The sequence below is a fragment of the Oculina patagonica genome, chromosome 13 (assembly GCF_052425735.1).
Source record: "Oculina patagonica isolate OP01 chromosome 13, crgOcupat, whole genome shotgun sequence".
Classification (NCBI taxonomy): domain Eukaryota; kingdom Metazoa; phylum Cnidaria; class Anthozoa; order Scleractinia; family Oculinidae; genus Oculina; species Oculina patagonica.
The window spans coordinates 18,468,831-18,483,865 of record NC_135770.1 but is presented as its reverse complement, the minus strand read 5'-3'; the positions used below and the strand labels follow the sequence as shown (position 1 = coordinate 18,483,865).

Sequence of the window (15,035 nt, the reverse complement as noted above, 5' to 3'; positions counted from 1 at the left end):
TAAGCATCTTTTCAACTGGAAAAGAAAAAGAAAACACTTTGAGCTGCAAACCGTCTGTACTTAGGCTGAAAATGAAGAAACGGGTCGAGAGCGAATCCTGGTACACACGCAGAACTAGGGGCCGGAAACAGCGTGGTGCTCTAGTGACGTTCAATCTCTATATAAGAGCAACATCTAACCAACTTCCGGCGATAGAGACCGCTCCCGGATTTATATTGCAAAGTGGTTAAATGTCGTCGTAATGTGGTAGGAGGGAAAGTGCTTGTGATGCAACAGAGACGTTAATGTGTCCGGGCATAAAAAGAGATTGGCTTCCGTTGTTTATCATTTTTTTCCATAGTTTGTACTCAGCTAGCGAGTCAGATCTGAATTAAAAAAGTTTTGATCAAAGTTCCGTCCACGAGACAGAAGTAGCATTCTGTTAGCCAAGGGAGAACACGCGAAAGGAAGCTAAAGGAAACTGTACCCTTGTTCGCTTATTACATGCGAGAGCGTTTGACAAAAAACAAATCGAATATAACCAATATTCAATGCATATTCTATACAAGTACGTGCACAAGGCTTTTTAATCTCGGAAGGAATCGTTTGTCTCGCAGACTTTGTTCGTTCTGTACGAGTTGTTGGGTACACAGTCTACCAGCTTTCAAGAAGATTTACCGAACATACATTTTATTTCTCGACATTTATTGCATTTTTTAAACGATCAAGGTTACCTTCATTTTTCCACTCCCATTTCAAATGGACATGAAAAGGCTTGAAGCCAGCTCGAAAACCCAACGGTTCATTTAGCATTCAGAATAATTAATAATTGGATTTACAGTTTCACCAGATACCTAACTGTGCATAATATTATGATGTAGTCCTACACATTTTTTTTGTGATTCAGTATTTTCATTCTGTTTTGAGTCAAATTAAGATTATTATTGTCATTGTGAATATCAAAATAGTTTTTGAACTCTGTGTATTTTCATCTTTCATTTTCTCCTTTCCCCTCCTCTTCTTCATTCACTTTTGCCAACTCAATTTCTTGTTCTTGTAGTTCTTTCTTCCTTGCCTCGTATAAATCTATCGTAAAATTATCCGGTGTAAGTTTGTTATCTTTCATCTCCTTCCAAACATTTTCCAAAAGTTCTGAACTGGTAGCGTTTCGCAGGCGTCGACCAAACACGATCATGTCCATTCGCTCTTTGGAAAGCATCTTACAGCCGTCCGTTAAACAGAGGTCGTTTGCCTTGCCAGCATTAAAGGCAGGGAAAAATACCAAGCCTGAATATTGCGCTAAAACGTCCAAAGGAACTTGGAATTCCTGTAATTTATGGTCGAAGCTCACCGGCTCGTTTGGTACAACAAAAGACCCGAGAACTGATTCTTTGTTGTCGTCTTCAGCCAAAATAACTTTGTACAAGTGTGTTGGTACTGCGACGTTGTTATCACCTATAACCTAAGGACAAAGAGTAAAACACCACCTTAAAGATTAAGCTCTTATTGGATTTTTGCTTGCAACATCACACACATCACCGTAAACTACCGGTATACAGTGCAAAGTAACATATTTTGTTACTGAATAATCATTATGGACCTACATTGTAAGTCGTGGATGGCATACGTTGATAAAATCTAGCCCAGCCTAATCTTTAAAAGTTTGTTGGTCGCAATTTAGCCTAACGGTAGCTTTCCCAATTTTAACAATTCTTGGTTTATCATTGCGAGCCACGGTGGCCTAATGGTTAGTGCGTCAGACTCCAGATCGAGCGGTCCGGCTTCGAGACATGGCCGGGGCACTACGTTGTGTTCTTAGGCAAGACACTTTACTCTCACCATGCCTCTCTCCACCCAAGGCCCAGTTGTTCAAAGGGTGGATAACGCTATCCACCGGATAAATCACTATCCAGTGGATAGGGAAGTTGGTTTTGTACGACCGTTATATCCACTGGATAGTGATTTATCCGGTGGATAGTGTTACCCACCCTTTCAACCACTGGGGCCAGGTGTATAAATGGGTACCGGCGAATTTACTGCTGGGGGGTAACCGTGCGATGGATTAGCATCCCATCCAGGGGGGAGTAGAAATACTCCTAGCCACTTAATGCTACAGAAACCGGGATAAGCTCCGCCCTGATAGGCCACTTAGCTCGACAGCAGGCTTTTCCCTAATTTAACCTGCAATCAGGCGTTATTTTTCTCATGGCGGAGTGATCAAAAAAGAAAGCCTGATTGCAGGTTACTTTCCTTTTGGTTTATCATTACCCCAATGTTTGCTTGTTTACCTTATGTTGTGTTGTGTTTACATTAATTTTGAGGGAAAGTGCAATGTGAATAAAATTTTAACACATCACAAAACTTATATTGTACTAAACGTGCATGTGATTACAAAATAATGTAACATACAACACAGTTACTAGTGTAAATGAACCCACTTAATACATTGTTTAGTGTATAGGTGACGTTGATATAGGGGCAGAGTGTCCCATCTTGCCAGAGCTTATTCCAGTTTCCATAGCTTTAAGTGACTAGGAGTATTTCCACTTCCCCTTGAATGGGATGATAGTCAATTGCAGGATTGCTACAGACTGCCCTACTGATGTAAACACCAGTATCTATTCTCCTTCCGAACAACCCAGGCCAGGAACTCGTATGTAGAATAACTCTAGCCCAAGATTCAAGTTAATAGAGGGTTTTATTTCTCTTGTATAAAAGGGATTTTACTCCTCATGTTTAGTGCCATTTGAGATATGTCTGATTGGAGTACAGAAAATGTCAACCAAAAACCTGACTAAAACGTCAACAAACTGAATTAAAAATTCAAACTAATCCTGAATTAGCTTAAATTATGCTTTAAACAACCCGGCCCTGGTGGGTAGATGCACTGTAAGAGTAAAGTGTCTTGGCCAAATAACTACAAGTAAGCATACTCAACCTGATATTTAACAATCTTCTTTCCATCTTCTTCCCTTGGTAGATACAATGGTCCAGACACAATGTAAACATCAGAGTATCTCTTTGTTAAGCTTCTGCAGTAAGCTTCCAGTCTGTACCAAAAGTTGGAATTGTTATCCAGGTCCTGAGGTACAATGTTTGACAAGTAGAATGTCTCATTCATCGCATCTTGATTATGCTTGTTGTTACCTGAAAGAAAATAATTTCAAAACAGTATTACATATAACGCATCAGTCAATTCCAGCAATGCCCACAAACCCACTTTGACTCTACAAATGCATGGACTCCCATATGATGTGAAAGGAAGGAGGATGGCTCCGGATGCTCGTCCTCTCGCTTTGGGGTGTAAATTAATATCAGCTTTTGGTCTCATGTAAGGTGTTCAAGAGAGAATGCCAATTATTTAGCTGTCAAGATCTTGTTTAGGGCTGCACATCAAAAAAATAAAAAGAATGTCAAACTGGGTCGGCAGTGTAGACTAGGGGTGGTGTAATGGTCCTATTAATACAGTGCCAGTCTTGCAGAATTTTGGTCAAATTTCAGGTGTCTAGTCATCTCCAATTTTTTTGTAACGCCTTCTTGGAATCTTAATCTCCTTTAAAGTCGTAGATCAGTCTTGGGCTTGGGAAAAAGTATAAATCTCCACATGGACTGATCAGGCAAGAAAAATGGTAAACCGGAGTGCTATGTGTAGCTTGCATCTCAAAAAGTTGACTGGAGTGCAATTCAGAATGACTGGGGCACCTTACACTGTACAATAAAAATGGCTAATGGCTCGCATGGATTGCATGCAAGCCAGGGAAGCAGGAGTGGAACATTGGTGGGAGTATTTGCCTCCCACCAATGTGGCCTGGGTTTGAATCCTGAACCTGGTATCATATTTGGGTTTTAACCAATAAATTTATTATTGGTTCTTGTCCTTGCTGTAGACTGCGAGCAGTCTCTTTCTTCAAAGATATATATAAAAAAAACACAGATGCGTTTAAGTGTCTCACGCCCTTCACTCATTGTTTCCCCCCCTCATTTATTAATTATTTAATTAGATATTTTTGGCTTTTCCTGTAGCACATAGGATTTCAGGAACAAAAACTGACTGCTTGCAGTCTAATACTTGCTCAAAGGGTTTTTCTCTGCAGGTTCTCTGATTTTCACCTTCACAAAAAAATACATTTTTTACATCGCATGTCTCGTCACCCTGGCGACCATTGTTACAGATCGCATCTACATGTACATGTACATGTAGGGCCATTCCAAAAAAAAATTCACACACCCCTGACGAATTTTTCTTAAGAGGTCTAAAATATGTCGGCACTTTTGATTTTTTCTGAGTGGGTAAGTAAAAAATCAGCAAAAGTGGTCTTTTTTCTGATGGAGTTAAGAAAATATCGGGTTTTTCTGAGGGGGGCATCATGTCGGCCCTTTGATCTTTTTTTCTTAGGGGGTTAATTTTGACTTACCTCGTCAACAGGGGGGGGGGGGGGGTGGATATAAAATGGAATGGCCCGTAGATGCGGTATGTCAACTTTATAACTAGAGCACTGAGTGCAGTACTAACTTGCAGGCGCCATGTGCCCCCTTGACCAGCCACTGTCCCAGTAGTCGTCATTATTTGACTGAAAAACCGCTGGGATGTTCAGATCTGGTTTAAAGGCCGAGTGTATCCTGTTCGCGTGTCCTTTCACTTTGTCGCGTGTCAAATGTTCCAGAACCCACCGTGGAATTTTCTTCGCTTGATCATAACACAAGACATGATTTTTATACCGCAAGTAATCCGGCGAACGCTGTGGAAGGCCATATTTTAACAGCTTATCGTCTTCAGTGTCACTGTTTTCTGAAAATTCGTCCACTTGGTGAGCATGTGTTTCGACTCGAAGAGGGCTGATGGTCCTCAGATCGCGTCCCTGCTTAAGATTGTCGTGCCTTGCTACGATTTCCTCGATTTCCTTCTTAGCGGATACATTGCCTTTCTCTGTATCAGAGGTCTCATAATATATTTTTGTCAAGCCAGCACCCACGATTATCCCAGTTAAAATGTTGCCAAAGCCTTTGAACTGCGAGCGAAGTTTCGTCATCCAAGCGGCCATCTTGGAAACTGTAAGAAGACTGGGGTGAGACGGTCAATCGCGGGCTCAAGCGTTTGGCAGTGCCTGTCTGAAACCGTTGTTTTGTGTTTGTAAAGACTTTATATGGAACATTTTACGAATTTTGCGAGAAGCTTGTTCTATGTCAGCTCATAAATGGTTTAGCAAGGTTTCAAGGTGATATGTTTGATATCGATGAACCGATTTCAGACTACCAGAAAGCAATTCGAGGTAGGTGATTTAAATCATCTGGTTTTTAGCTGTTGGGAAATTAATATTTGGACAGATAAAACACAGATCGAATGATTGTATCACTGTTTTGAAGTGTGTTCACTAGTATAATTTTACTGAAAGTTTAATGATATGGTAGATAGCATTATCTACTAAAAGTATTTTAGGATGTTTGTATACCGATTTTGCAATATCATTTGAATTTTTCTACACAATCATGTATATACATGTATAATTATTTTGTCTATGTGTCTTTTTTGTATAGAGAGGGCTTCTCAAAGCTTGGGTCCGCTTAGATATGCACTAAACTCACCAGTCAAATCTTCTGCTTCCAAGAGATCTCTCTATCAAGGGGATGCCTATAACTCAGCAGGTACACATAATTCTGTCACTTTAACTTAACTGGCATGATGTACATGAACACTGCTTTTGTCAGTTCTTTATCACCTTGCTGATAATTGTGCAGTTTCAGTAAATGTCAGTCTATATCCACCCCAAGTAAGGTCTTAAGAAATTCCAAGGTGGATGGGGGTTTCAGAAGCCAAAATATATATGAAGCAAAACTGTACTTTCAAAAGGAGATGGGAAAGTTCAAACCAAGATACTTCTGTGGGGAAGGTGTGGATATTTTCTGGAACAGCACAATTTACATGTACAATACTGGTCAGAGATAATCAACCGACTCATATGCGAAACACATGCTTGTTTTGCTTTATAAAAGCATGTTTAGCATTAACAATGAAAAAACAATAAGCTACGTCGTGAACTCATCAAAATGTTTTCTTACTTCATGTACATGTAGCTAAAATTTGAGGTTGCAGTTGGAAAACAAGAAATTATTGACTCAGAGACTTATTTCTCGACTTAAAAAACAAGAATGACATAAAATTGTCATAACAATGGCTCTTTAAATTGTTTGTTTGTTTTGCTTTCAGTTACAAGATTGAAGACATTAATCCAACAATATGATGAGGCTAAGATATTTGAAACAAGAAATCCAACCTTTAACTCTAAATCAGTGAGTGCCAAGTAATATTAGCAGCAAATGCAGACGTTGTTTCTCTCTGATGAAAGGTTACTTTTCAGTGGAGAGAAAATACAGCCAAAAATATATCTGCATTTGCAGGCTAAATAATATTTTAGGTGAACAAAATTAATCATACACTGTTGAGATGACACACAATAAAACATAATCTCTCAATGTGACATTAATTTTACATAATGATTCCCTAGCACTAGATATTCTGCACAGGATCCTACCGGAAGATCTTGCAAGTTAATACATGTACCTTACTATTCTTACTAATTTTTGCGTTTACTTAATTTCACAAAAATTCGAGAGCCAAATTTTGAGCTTTATTTTCGCGATTGCAAGAAAAAATAATTGAGAAAAAGTGTATTCAGTGTGTTATGGATCAGTCGTCAAAAGACAAAGGAACCACTGGAAATACACAAATGTCTGGCTCAATGTAACTACAAAGAGCCTGTAAACGGAAACTTAAAGTAACTGCACTAAAGAGGTTTTGGACCAATTTACAAGCTTGAAACAGTAATTGGAGACAGAAAGATATTTAAAGACAGAAAGATATTTAAAAGGTAGATAGGTGCAGTTCCAAACATACATATATAAATTTTTTTCTTGTATACCGGTATGTAATAATTGGTATTAATTTTGCGTGTTTAAATTGTGCACAATGGTTTTTTTTTGCACATAGTAAATTTCATGATTATTTTGAAATCGCGAAAATTAGTACTCGCAAAAATTAGTAAGAATAAGGTTATAAAATTCCCTTAGGATCCAACCCTAGGCTAGCAGGTTAACTAGGATCCTACATATTGTGCTCATGGGATTTTCAGGAAGGATCCATTCCTAGTAGGGACCCGAAGGGATCCTAAAAAGATTGTCAGTAATAATTTATTGTACACTGCTAAATAAATTGATACATGACATTGTATGATTTCAACCAGATTGTATATAATATTATATGTCAAAACTTGTACATGCAAGGGAGCAGGGCCCATTTTACTGTGCACTCTAAACAGATATGCTCAAAGAACTATTTTAATCAGTCTGTGAGTTTAACAATCTACCAGTAGTTCAAATTTATTGCAGTTCAGGCCTCAATCAAGATTCCATGCTACATGTACCTTCTAACATGAAAGATAACAAACCATCTGATAACAGACAAGCGTGGAGTGAATATAGACATGTATAGCCTTCAGAAAATGCTTAATATCAGTCTTATTGGTTAATTTCTATACTGCAGGGTGGAGCTTCTAACAGACAGCCCATGTCACCAGAGAGAAGCTTTTTACCCAATGCAGATGAAGTTACTCACCTTTTAAACAACCAGTTTGCTATTTTACAACATCTTGAGGGCCAAGTTGAGTTTTACAAGGTGAGTTTACATTCATGATTGGACAGTGAGTGGTGTCACTGCAACTGTATGTACATGTGTACAGGGAAAAACAGCACCTTAGTATAGTTGCTATGATAAAAATAAGGGGTTTGCTCTATTGGAAGGTGCATGTAGATGTGGCAGGCACTTCAAGGAGCTGCGTGTCAAAAATGTCACATCTTAAAAAATTTAGCTCAACTTTTTCAAGTTTGTCAATCTTAATATGTTATAATCCATCTTAAGTAGTCTTAGCTTTCTCATTGTAGACATCCTTACAAGTTTCTTTTTAATTTATTACTAATAACCTAGAATATGGTGTTTTTCTTTCCTTTACTTCAGTTGGTAAACTGCACTATTTTGAGGTTTCCTTCAATTTGAAGGCAATTTTACATGATGTCCAGTTTACTTAAGAATAAATGCCTTAAGTTAATTCTCGGTGACAAAACACTGGTCATGAAAGCAATTTGTCTGGTGGATAGCATTATCTGCCCTCTTTACAACTGGGCCTAAACTGGATACAGCCGACATTCATGAGCAAAATCAAGGTGTTCTGCTCATCAACCATGGTTTGCATTAACCCTAATCCAGGGCTTGAAACCAGTTCTCTCAATCCAGAGTCCTGGTTGGAATGTGCTTTTAAACCATTAGGCGCACTTACTTTTTGTTATCATTTATATATTGATACAATTTTTGTTAATGCCTGTGTGGCTTTTTTTGTCCATCCAGGATGCCTTAGAGTCCTTAAAGCAACGTGCAGAACTTGTGATTACAGAAAACGAGACTCTCTTTGATCAGCTCAAGACACAAGCCATCACTCAAGTGCTGTCGGCAGAAAAACAAACTGAATGTGAGGTACAATATAATAATGACACTTGCCAACTAATAAGTGCACTGTTCACACTGACTTATATTCATCATTCCAATATCACATTTATGACATTAAATTATCTCTGACATCATTTTTTGTATACAGAATGTACTTCACTCATTTTTTCATTTTTTTTTCATTTTATAAAAAATAAGTACCCTTTTAAAAAGTATGTATGTAATAGGCCCATTGGTTAATTTAAATACAATCAACTCCTGACAACGTGACCCCTCGCTAACCTCCCGCTTACTCAAACCAAAATCGATTTTCCCTGGATTTCCATCAGACATTACTATAATTTTACCCTGGGTAACTCGAACCCTTGATAACTCGACATAATTATGATCAGGAATGTTTACATGTACTGATTCCCCATCAGGATGAGCTTCCATCACATGCCCAAGAGGACACTTCAGGTGATCAAAAACAGAGGGTGCGCCAGGTGACTAGAAGCGCTGGGTATGATGATGATGATGACGATCAAGACACTGAGGACAGTGGTGTCACAGGTCACTCACGCAGCAAGGCAAGTACAGAGAGGGGTACTGGAAACACAGACAAGGAATTGCCGAGAGCAAAGGGACAAAATCTAGATGATACAGAAAGGGATTCAAGGGGCACAGACAGGGAGACACAAAGTGTGGCTAAGGAACGTGATCCTAGAAAGGCACTTATGCCAACTGTGTTGCACAGGTCTACCATAGAAACGTCTTTTGGAATGGATACCCTTGATTCACAGGTATTATATACGTAATAATAAATAATATGTAACTATGTGATGCTTATTATTACTGCTTGCTGTAATAATAATTATCTGCTTCTGCTTCTGATATAATAATAGAAGCAGCAAAACAAGATTTACCGTATTTATTCGATTAAGCCTCAACCTCGGCGCCCCCGGCCCCCTGAAGGCAGGAAAAGTAATGTGCCAGCCGTGCGCCCCCCTCCACCCCACAAAAACTTAGTGCACAAGAGGAGTATTGGTTATTGATTGACTCATGTGTACTACTACTTCCCCCATGACCGAGTTTTCTTAGTATTTACAGAAACTTTTAATAAAAGTAAAATTCTGGTACATCTTCACGTTTTGTTATTATTTATTGTTTTTTACGATCTTACTATTTGCTGAAATCGTGAACATTCGCCCGCCTTGAATGCGCCCACCTCGGCCCCACTCGTCCAAAGCCCCAGGGCGCTTAATCGAATAAATACGGTACATGTACGGTCATTTATTGTCAATCATGCAGTCACTGTACAATGTATTTATAATCATAATTTATTAATAACGCATTGCAAAATGATCAAGAATAATTATGTGCTTATGTTGATCAGCTTTTCGATAACAATGTGTTGTCATTACACCCCCAACAGCTATTTATGTCCGCCAATGAAAGGAAATTTGTCAATCAACTTGAAGGAGAAATGGTAAGTGACACAAATACAATCAAACCTCTTTCTCCAAACACTTTTGGAAAGCACTGAACACTTTATCACTCAACCAATGACACGATCCTCACCCAATTTAAGCAATTGGAGAAAAGAAGCCTGAAAAAAAAAAAAAAATCAGGGCTTCAACGAGATTCGGAACCGTGTTCCCTGTAATACGGTGCGATGCTCTACCACATGAGCTTGAAAGCCACACATTAGGAGCCAGGTCGTATTTGTGGGTTCTATCTTTCCTCTTAAGGATTCTGGCATCTACGTCATTGTGGTATAGAACCCACAAAATGGCTCCATAGCAAAGTTGGTAGGGTACCGACTGTACCAGTATCGCGAATGTTGCATATTCGAATACCGTTGAAGCCAGGTTTTTTTTTTCAGGCTTCTTTTTTTCCAATTGCTTAAATTGCTGGCCACACGATGAGGATCCTGTCATTGCTTGTATCTCTCCGCCGTGCAAAATAATTTCACTTATTTTGTCAATTAATCACTCAACCAAGAAACTCACCCCTAATTTTTCCTCACAAGTAGTAGTAGATTCAGACAAAGGTACATGTATATTCACTCTGCCGTATTAATGCCCGTTTCCCACCATGAAGGGAGAACAAGAAACTAAAAAAAACTCTGCAAAACAAGTTCCTTTTCAATTTGATAAATATATTTTTTTAAATAATTCATGTCACCTCAAGCAAAAGCATATTAAGCTTATGCTTTTGCTTATGGTTATTCCTTGCTAGGATTAAGCATAAGAAAAAAAACCCGGACGATTTTAATTTCGAACAAAAAAGTGTCCGAAAATAGAACCGTCCGGAATTTTTTAAGCGTCCGAATTTTTTGCACACAGCAAAACAGCCGGCGGGCAAACAAACCTGATGATACAGAAAAGGGTTTTGAGATGGCAGAGATTTGAGTTCCAAAGCTGTTAGCCTCCTTTATGAAACGATCCACAGTTGAGACAAAGCCTGAGATATCTAACGGCTTGATAGTTGTAAAAGACCTTTTGGATGCAGTAAAACTATCATGTTTACAGATGTTGTTGAAGTCTAATTCATGCTTTGTAGGCAGGCATAAATTTACTTAAGCTATGTTTCAGCAAAATGTCCGAAATTTTTGTGCGAATGCATGGACGGAATTTGTCCGAAATGAGATAAAAAGTGTCCAAAACTTAAACGTCCGATTTTTTTTGCAAGTAAAAAAAAAAGCAAAAAAAACCCAAATTTCCATGTAATGTAGCCGCTGTGTGTAAAGTGAGTGATCTAGTTTTTTGTTACCAGCAGGTCCTATTTTAGCCTTTTACGTGCACGCAGTCGTTTTAAGAGGCTATCGTGTTTCACTCCTCCTCTTCATGTATGGGGAGGAGTGAAACGCGATCGCCCCTAAAAACTACTACGTGGGAAGCAAGCCCAATGTGAGCATTTATTAAATTATTCCGCAGTTGATATGAGGTGTTTTTAAATGTCAAAACACATGAATGTGAGTGCACATACAATGACAAGTCTGCATGAAGGTAGATGTTATTAACACCGCTAATACGCTGCCGTGCATAAAACTTCGGCCCGATTGAGTGATAAATCTTCTTTCACCAAAACTACCGATCGCACTTACAGAACAATGGCGATAACAAACTTTACTGAAGATGGAAAGCAGACTGAAACATTTCTGCAACAGCTATGTTCCGCCAGTTTGACAGGTGAAATACACCGACAGTTGATCTGTATTTTAGCATTCAATACTTTTCTATGTATTACTGCATTTGTGGGGAATACTCTGATCTTGGTTGCCCTGTGAAAGGAGTCTTCCCTTCATCCGCCGTCCAAACTGTTGTTTCGTTGTCTGGCAACAACTGATTTCTGCGTTGGTCTTATTGCACAGCCTCTTGTTATTATCCATTTAATGTCCCTGGTTTATGAAAATTGGTATCTTTGTCGCTACGCATTAGACTCCTGTTTCGTAGTGGGCTATTCTTTATCTGGAGTCTCTTTATTGACAATGACTGCAATAAGCGCGGACAGACTTCTCGCACTGTTGTTGGGACTGAGATACAGACAATTTGTAACTTTGAAGCGAATATATGTGATTGTAGTTAGCTTTTGGGTTTTGAGCTTTGTCGCTGGGACATCGTATATTGGAAATCACCAAATATCCTCTTGGAGTGGAAAAATAGGTATACTTTTATGCGTAGTAACCTCAATCGTCTCATACTCGAAGATTTTCGTCACACTTCGTCATCATCAAACTCAAGTACAAGACCATGTTCAACAACAACAACAACCGAGCCAATCTGAAATAATTCCACTGAACATAGCGCGATACAGAAAGGCAGTGTCCAGTGCACTGTGGGTGCAGTTGACATTAATTGTTTGTTATCTTCCATTTGGTATAATGTCAGCATTGCTCATGAATAGGACGCTATCTTCATCGCTATTTCTGGTCTCGGAATTTACAATCACTTTAGTTTTTTTCAACTCATCATTAAACCCGTTTCTTTACTGCTGGAAGATCAGCGAAGTAAAACAAGCAGTAAAGCAGACAATCAGAGACGCACTTTGCTGTTCTTAGAGTTAGTTCATTGTCAAGTTTCATTCCAGTCCATGCTATTTCTTACAAAAAAAGTTAATGAAATTAAGATACTTTTGAAAGATATTACATGTCATACAAATAGAATTGGTAGCTCACTAACACTCCCACCTTGTTGTAGCCTTTTTAAAAGGGCAAACGAAAAAAAAAAAAAGGTTTACTTGAAAGCCGTCATTTCGTCACAGTGTAAAACTCAGATTATACAATGCCTCCAGCGAACATTGCTTTTCTTAAATATCACACTGGGAGGTGTTACACTGAATATTAGGGAATATTTTGTTGGTTTGTTTCTTTGAGCTCACAATTAAAATCCCCTGCCTTATTTCTTTCAAAATCGCAATGAAGTAGGCTTTTGCAAGGTTTGGTTTCTTGAAAGTTCTTCTTCTAGCTGCCTCAGCTTTGTACGTCATGTTGGAAACCGATTTAAGAGCTGTAGATTTCTCTTTTAAAATGTGTTGCGTAGTCTATGCTAAAGGTGAACATTCCAGAAGATTCTAGTATACAGGAAGCGTTTAATAAAGATTGTCACCTGCTGTATTAAACGACACGTTGTCAAATAAAGTGCTTGTTAAATAATTAAAAAAAAAACTGTCAACATGTTTAAATGACAGTTTTAGTCGTTGTATTGCCGAATATTAACAAAACTGTGGGTGTTTTCTGCTCAATATTAAAAAAAAAAAATAAAAAAAAAAATTTTTTTTTTTTTTCCCCCACCCGGAGCAATTAAAATATTAATATATCGGAATTGGCCTATTATAACTATAACAAATTTCTGGAATCTGATTGGTTGTTAGTATGCCCTATTTTTTACCAAATGGGAGCTGCGCAGCTTGAGTGTCCAAAAACAAAGTGTCAATAACAAGGTCTCAAATAACAAGGTTTCCAATAACCCATGTCTAATAACAAAGTGTCCAATAACAAGGTTCGTAGCAGCCCACGCGCGCGCTCTTTAATTGGTTCCTTATTGTGACTGAATACTCCTTGATATTCCTAAAACCTTCAGTTTATAAAATGGCTTTTTGTATCATAGTGATGATAAATCATCAACTGACAGGCTTCGCTTGGTCTTAATTTTTTCCTCGAATTTTGTTATTCTCATGAGGACTAATATTGAAAATAACTTGTCGTCCAATTCTGTCTGTAATCGTACTCGTGATTAAACCCCGGCATAGCAAATCGAACCCAATCGAACTAAATTTTAATCGAACTCAATCGAACCCAATCGAACTCAATTCATGGATTGAGTTCGGCAATCGAACCAAATCGAACTCACCGAAAAGGAAAATATTCAATCGAACTCAATCGAACCACTAATAATTCGGTTACCAACTCAATCGAACCCAATCTGATTGATTGGGTTCGATTGAGTTCGATTTGTTCGGAAATCGAACTCACTGAAAGTCCGATGTTCGATTTCGTTCGATTGCCGAACTTAATCGAACTCAATCCATGGATTGAGTTTGATTGAGTTCGATTGAGTTCGATTTTCGAACGTTCGATTAGCTATGCCGGGATTAAACAAATTGAACTCCCGCTACATGGTCGTCCGATTTTGTTCATCATTCGTATGATTACAGACCGAATTGGACTCCACACAATCCTTTAACCTTAACTTATCATGTAAATTAAGTCGTATTGCCCATTTATATGAGAAAGCTGCTGACACAGATTATTGGAACCAACTCGTATAATTTTATTAAGCGCCATTTCAACCTCACCGTTTAAAGTAGATTCAAAGCGTGGTATTTCCCCCCGAAATATTAATGTCTGTTTATCGCGAAAAAAATGAGAAATAACCTGTTTCAAGGAAATAAACAACCTGAAAAACGATTTCTTTTTTTTTTGACTCAAAAGATTTGGATTTATTTCTTGTAGCGCGTGACAGTGAAAACCAGCAATTTAATCCTTTGTCGTGTAAATTAGGTCGCATTCATCATTCAAAATATATATAGATGTAGGCAAGCCTTCTAAAGGCAATTTCTTTTTTAACTGGAGGTTACAATGTTTTCGTTTTGATAAATAAGCGGCCAAAATATTAAAAGTACGGTGGCCCTTAGATACGATATAAAATACACCTTCTTCGAGCTGCGTAATATTTTTCCGAGCCCGTTATGGAAGACAAGAAGTTTAGTTTAGAAAGTAGAAACATATTTTCATCATAAAACTAGGCTTGGCAATTCAGTAGTGTTTGTTAGCGTGAAGGGGAGACGGGCGTGCGGAGGTACTCTGTCGTCATTACCTAAATTTTACAGCTCGATGGGTTTACCAAGTTTTCTAAGGCATGGGACTCTCGCCGAATTCCAGCACGATAGCTCCGCTGTTATGATTCTTCTGGTATAACTCATTGCAACAACTTAATGTAGATTGAAACCGTTGTAATTTCACTCCAGAAAAAATAAGAAACCTGCATGATAAGGCCTGGCTAAACAAGGAAATATTGTTGTAGAAACATTGTTCCTTGTGATGGTTTCCTAGGTGGGTAAATAGGTGGGTAGCAATGGA

At 38.4% G+C, this 15,035-nt stretch overlaps 2 protein-coding genes and 1 pseudogene across 3 annotated transcripts in view; 2 read left to right on the top strand and 1 right to left on the bottom strand.

The window, feature by feature from the left end:
• Positions 1–667: 667 nt before the first annotated feature.
• LOC144637266 (nuclease EXOG, mitochondrial-like) lies at positions 668–5,147 on the bottom strand. The gene is made up of 3 exons (XM_078496392.1): positions 4,493–5,147; positions 2,918–3,126; positions 668–1,441 (listed from the first exon to the last, which is right to left on the bottom strand). The coding sequence occupies exons 1-3, from the start codon at positions 5,019–5,021 to the stop codon at positions 968–970; spliced, it is 1,212 nt and encodes a 403-aa protein (XP_078352518.1). The 5' UTR covers positions 5,022–5,147; the 3' UTR covers positions 668–967.
• The window catches only part of LOC144637265 (serologically defined colon cancer antigen 8-like), a 30,593-nt gene continuing 20,671 nt past the window's right edge, over positions 5,114–15,035 (top strand). For both annotated transcript variants that reach the window (XM_078496391.1, XM_078496390.1), the window contains exons 1-7: positions 5,114–5,249; positions 5,515–5,622; positions 6,185–6,267; positions 7,517–7,648; positions 8,375–8,500; positions 8,896–9,255; positions 9,888–9,941. In XM_078496391.1, the coding sequence (XP_078352517.1) occupies positions 5,201–5,249; positions 5,515–5,622; positions 6,185–6,267; positions 7,517–7,648; positions 8,375–8,500; positions 8,896–9,255; positions 9,888–9,941 (912 nt within the window). In that variant the 5' untranslated portion in view covers positions 5,114–5,200. The remainder of the gene's footprint in view (positions 5,250–5,514; positions 5,623–6,184; positions 6,268–7,516; positions 7,649–8,374; positions 8,501–8,895; positions 9,256–9,887; positions 9,942–15,035) is intronic.
• LOC144635126 (melanocyte-stimulating hormone receptor-like) lies at positions 11,470–13,082 on the top strand (annotated as a pseudogene).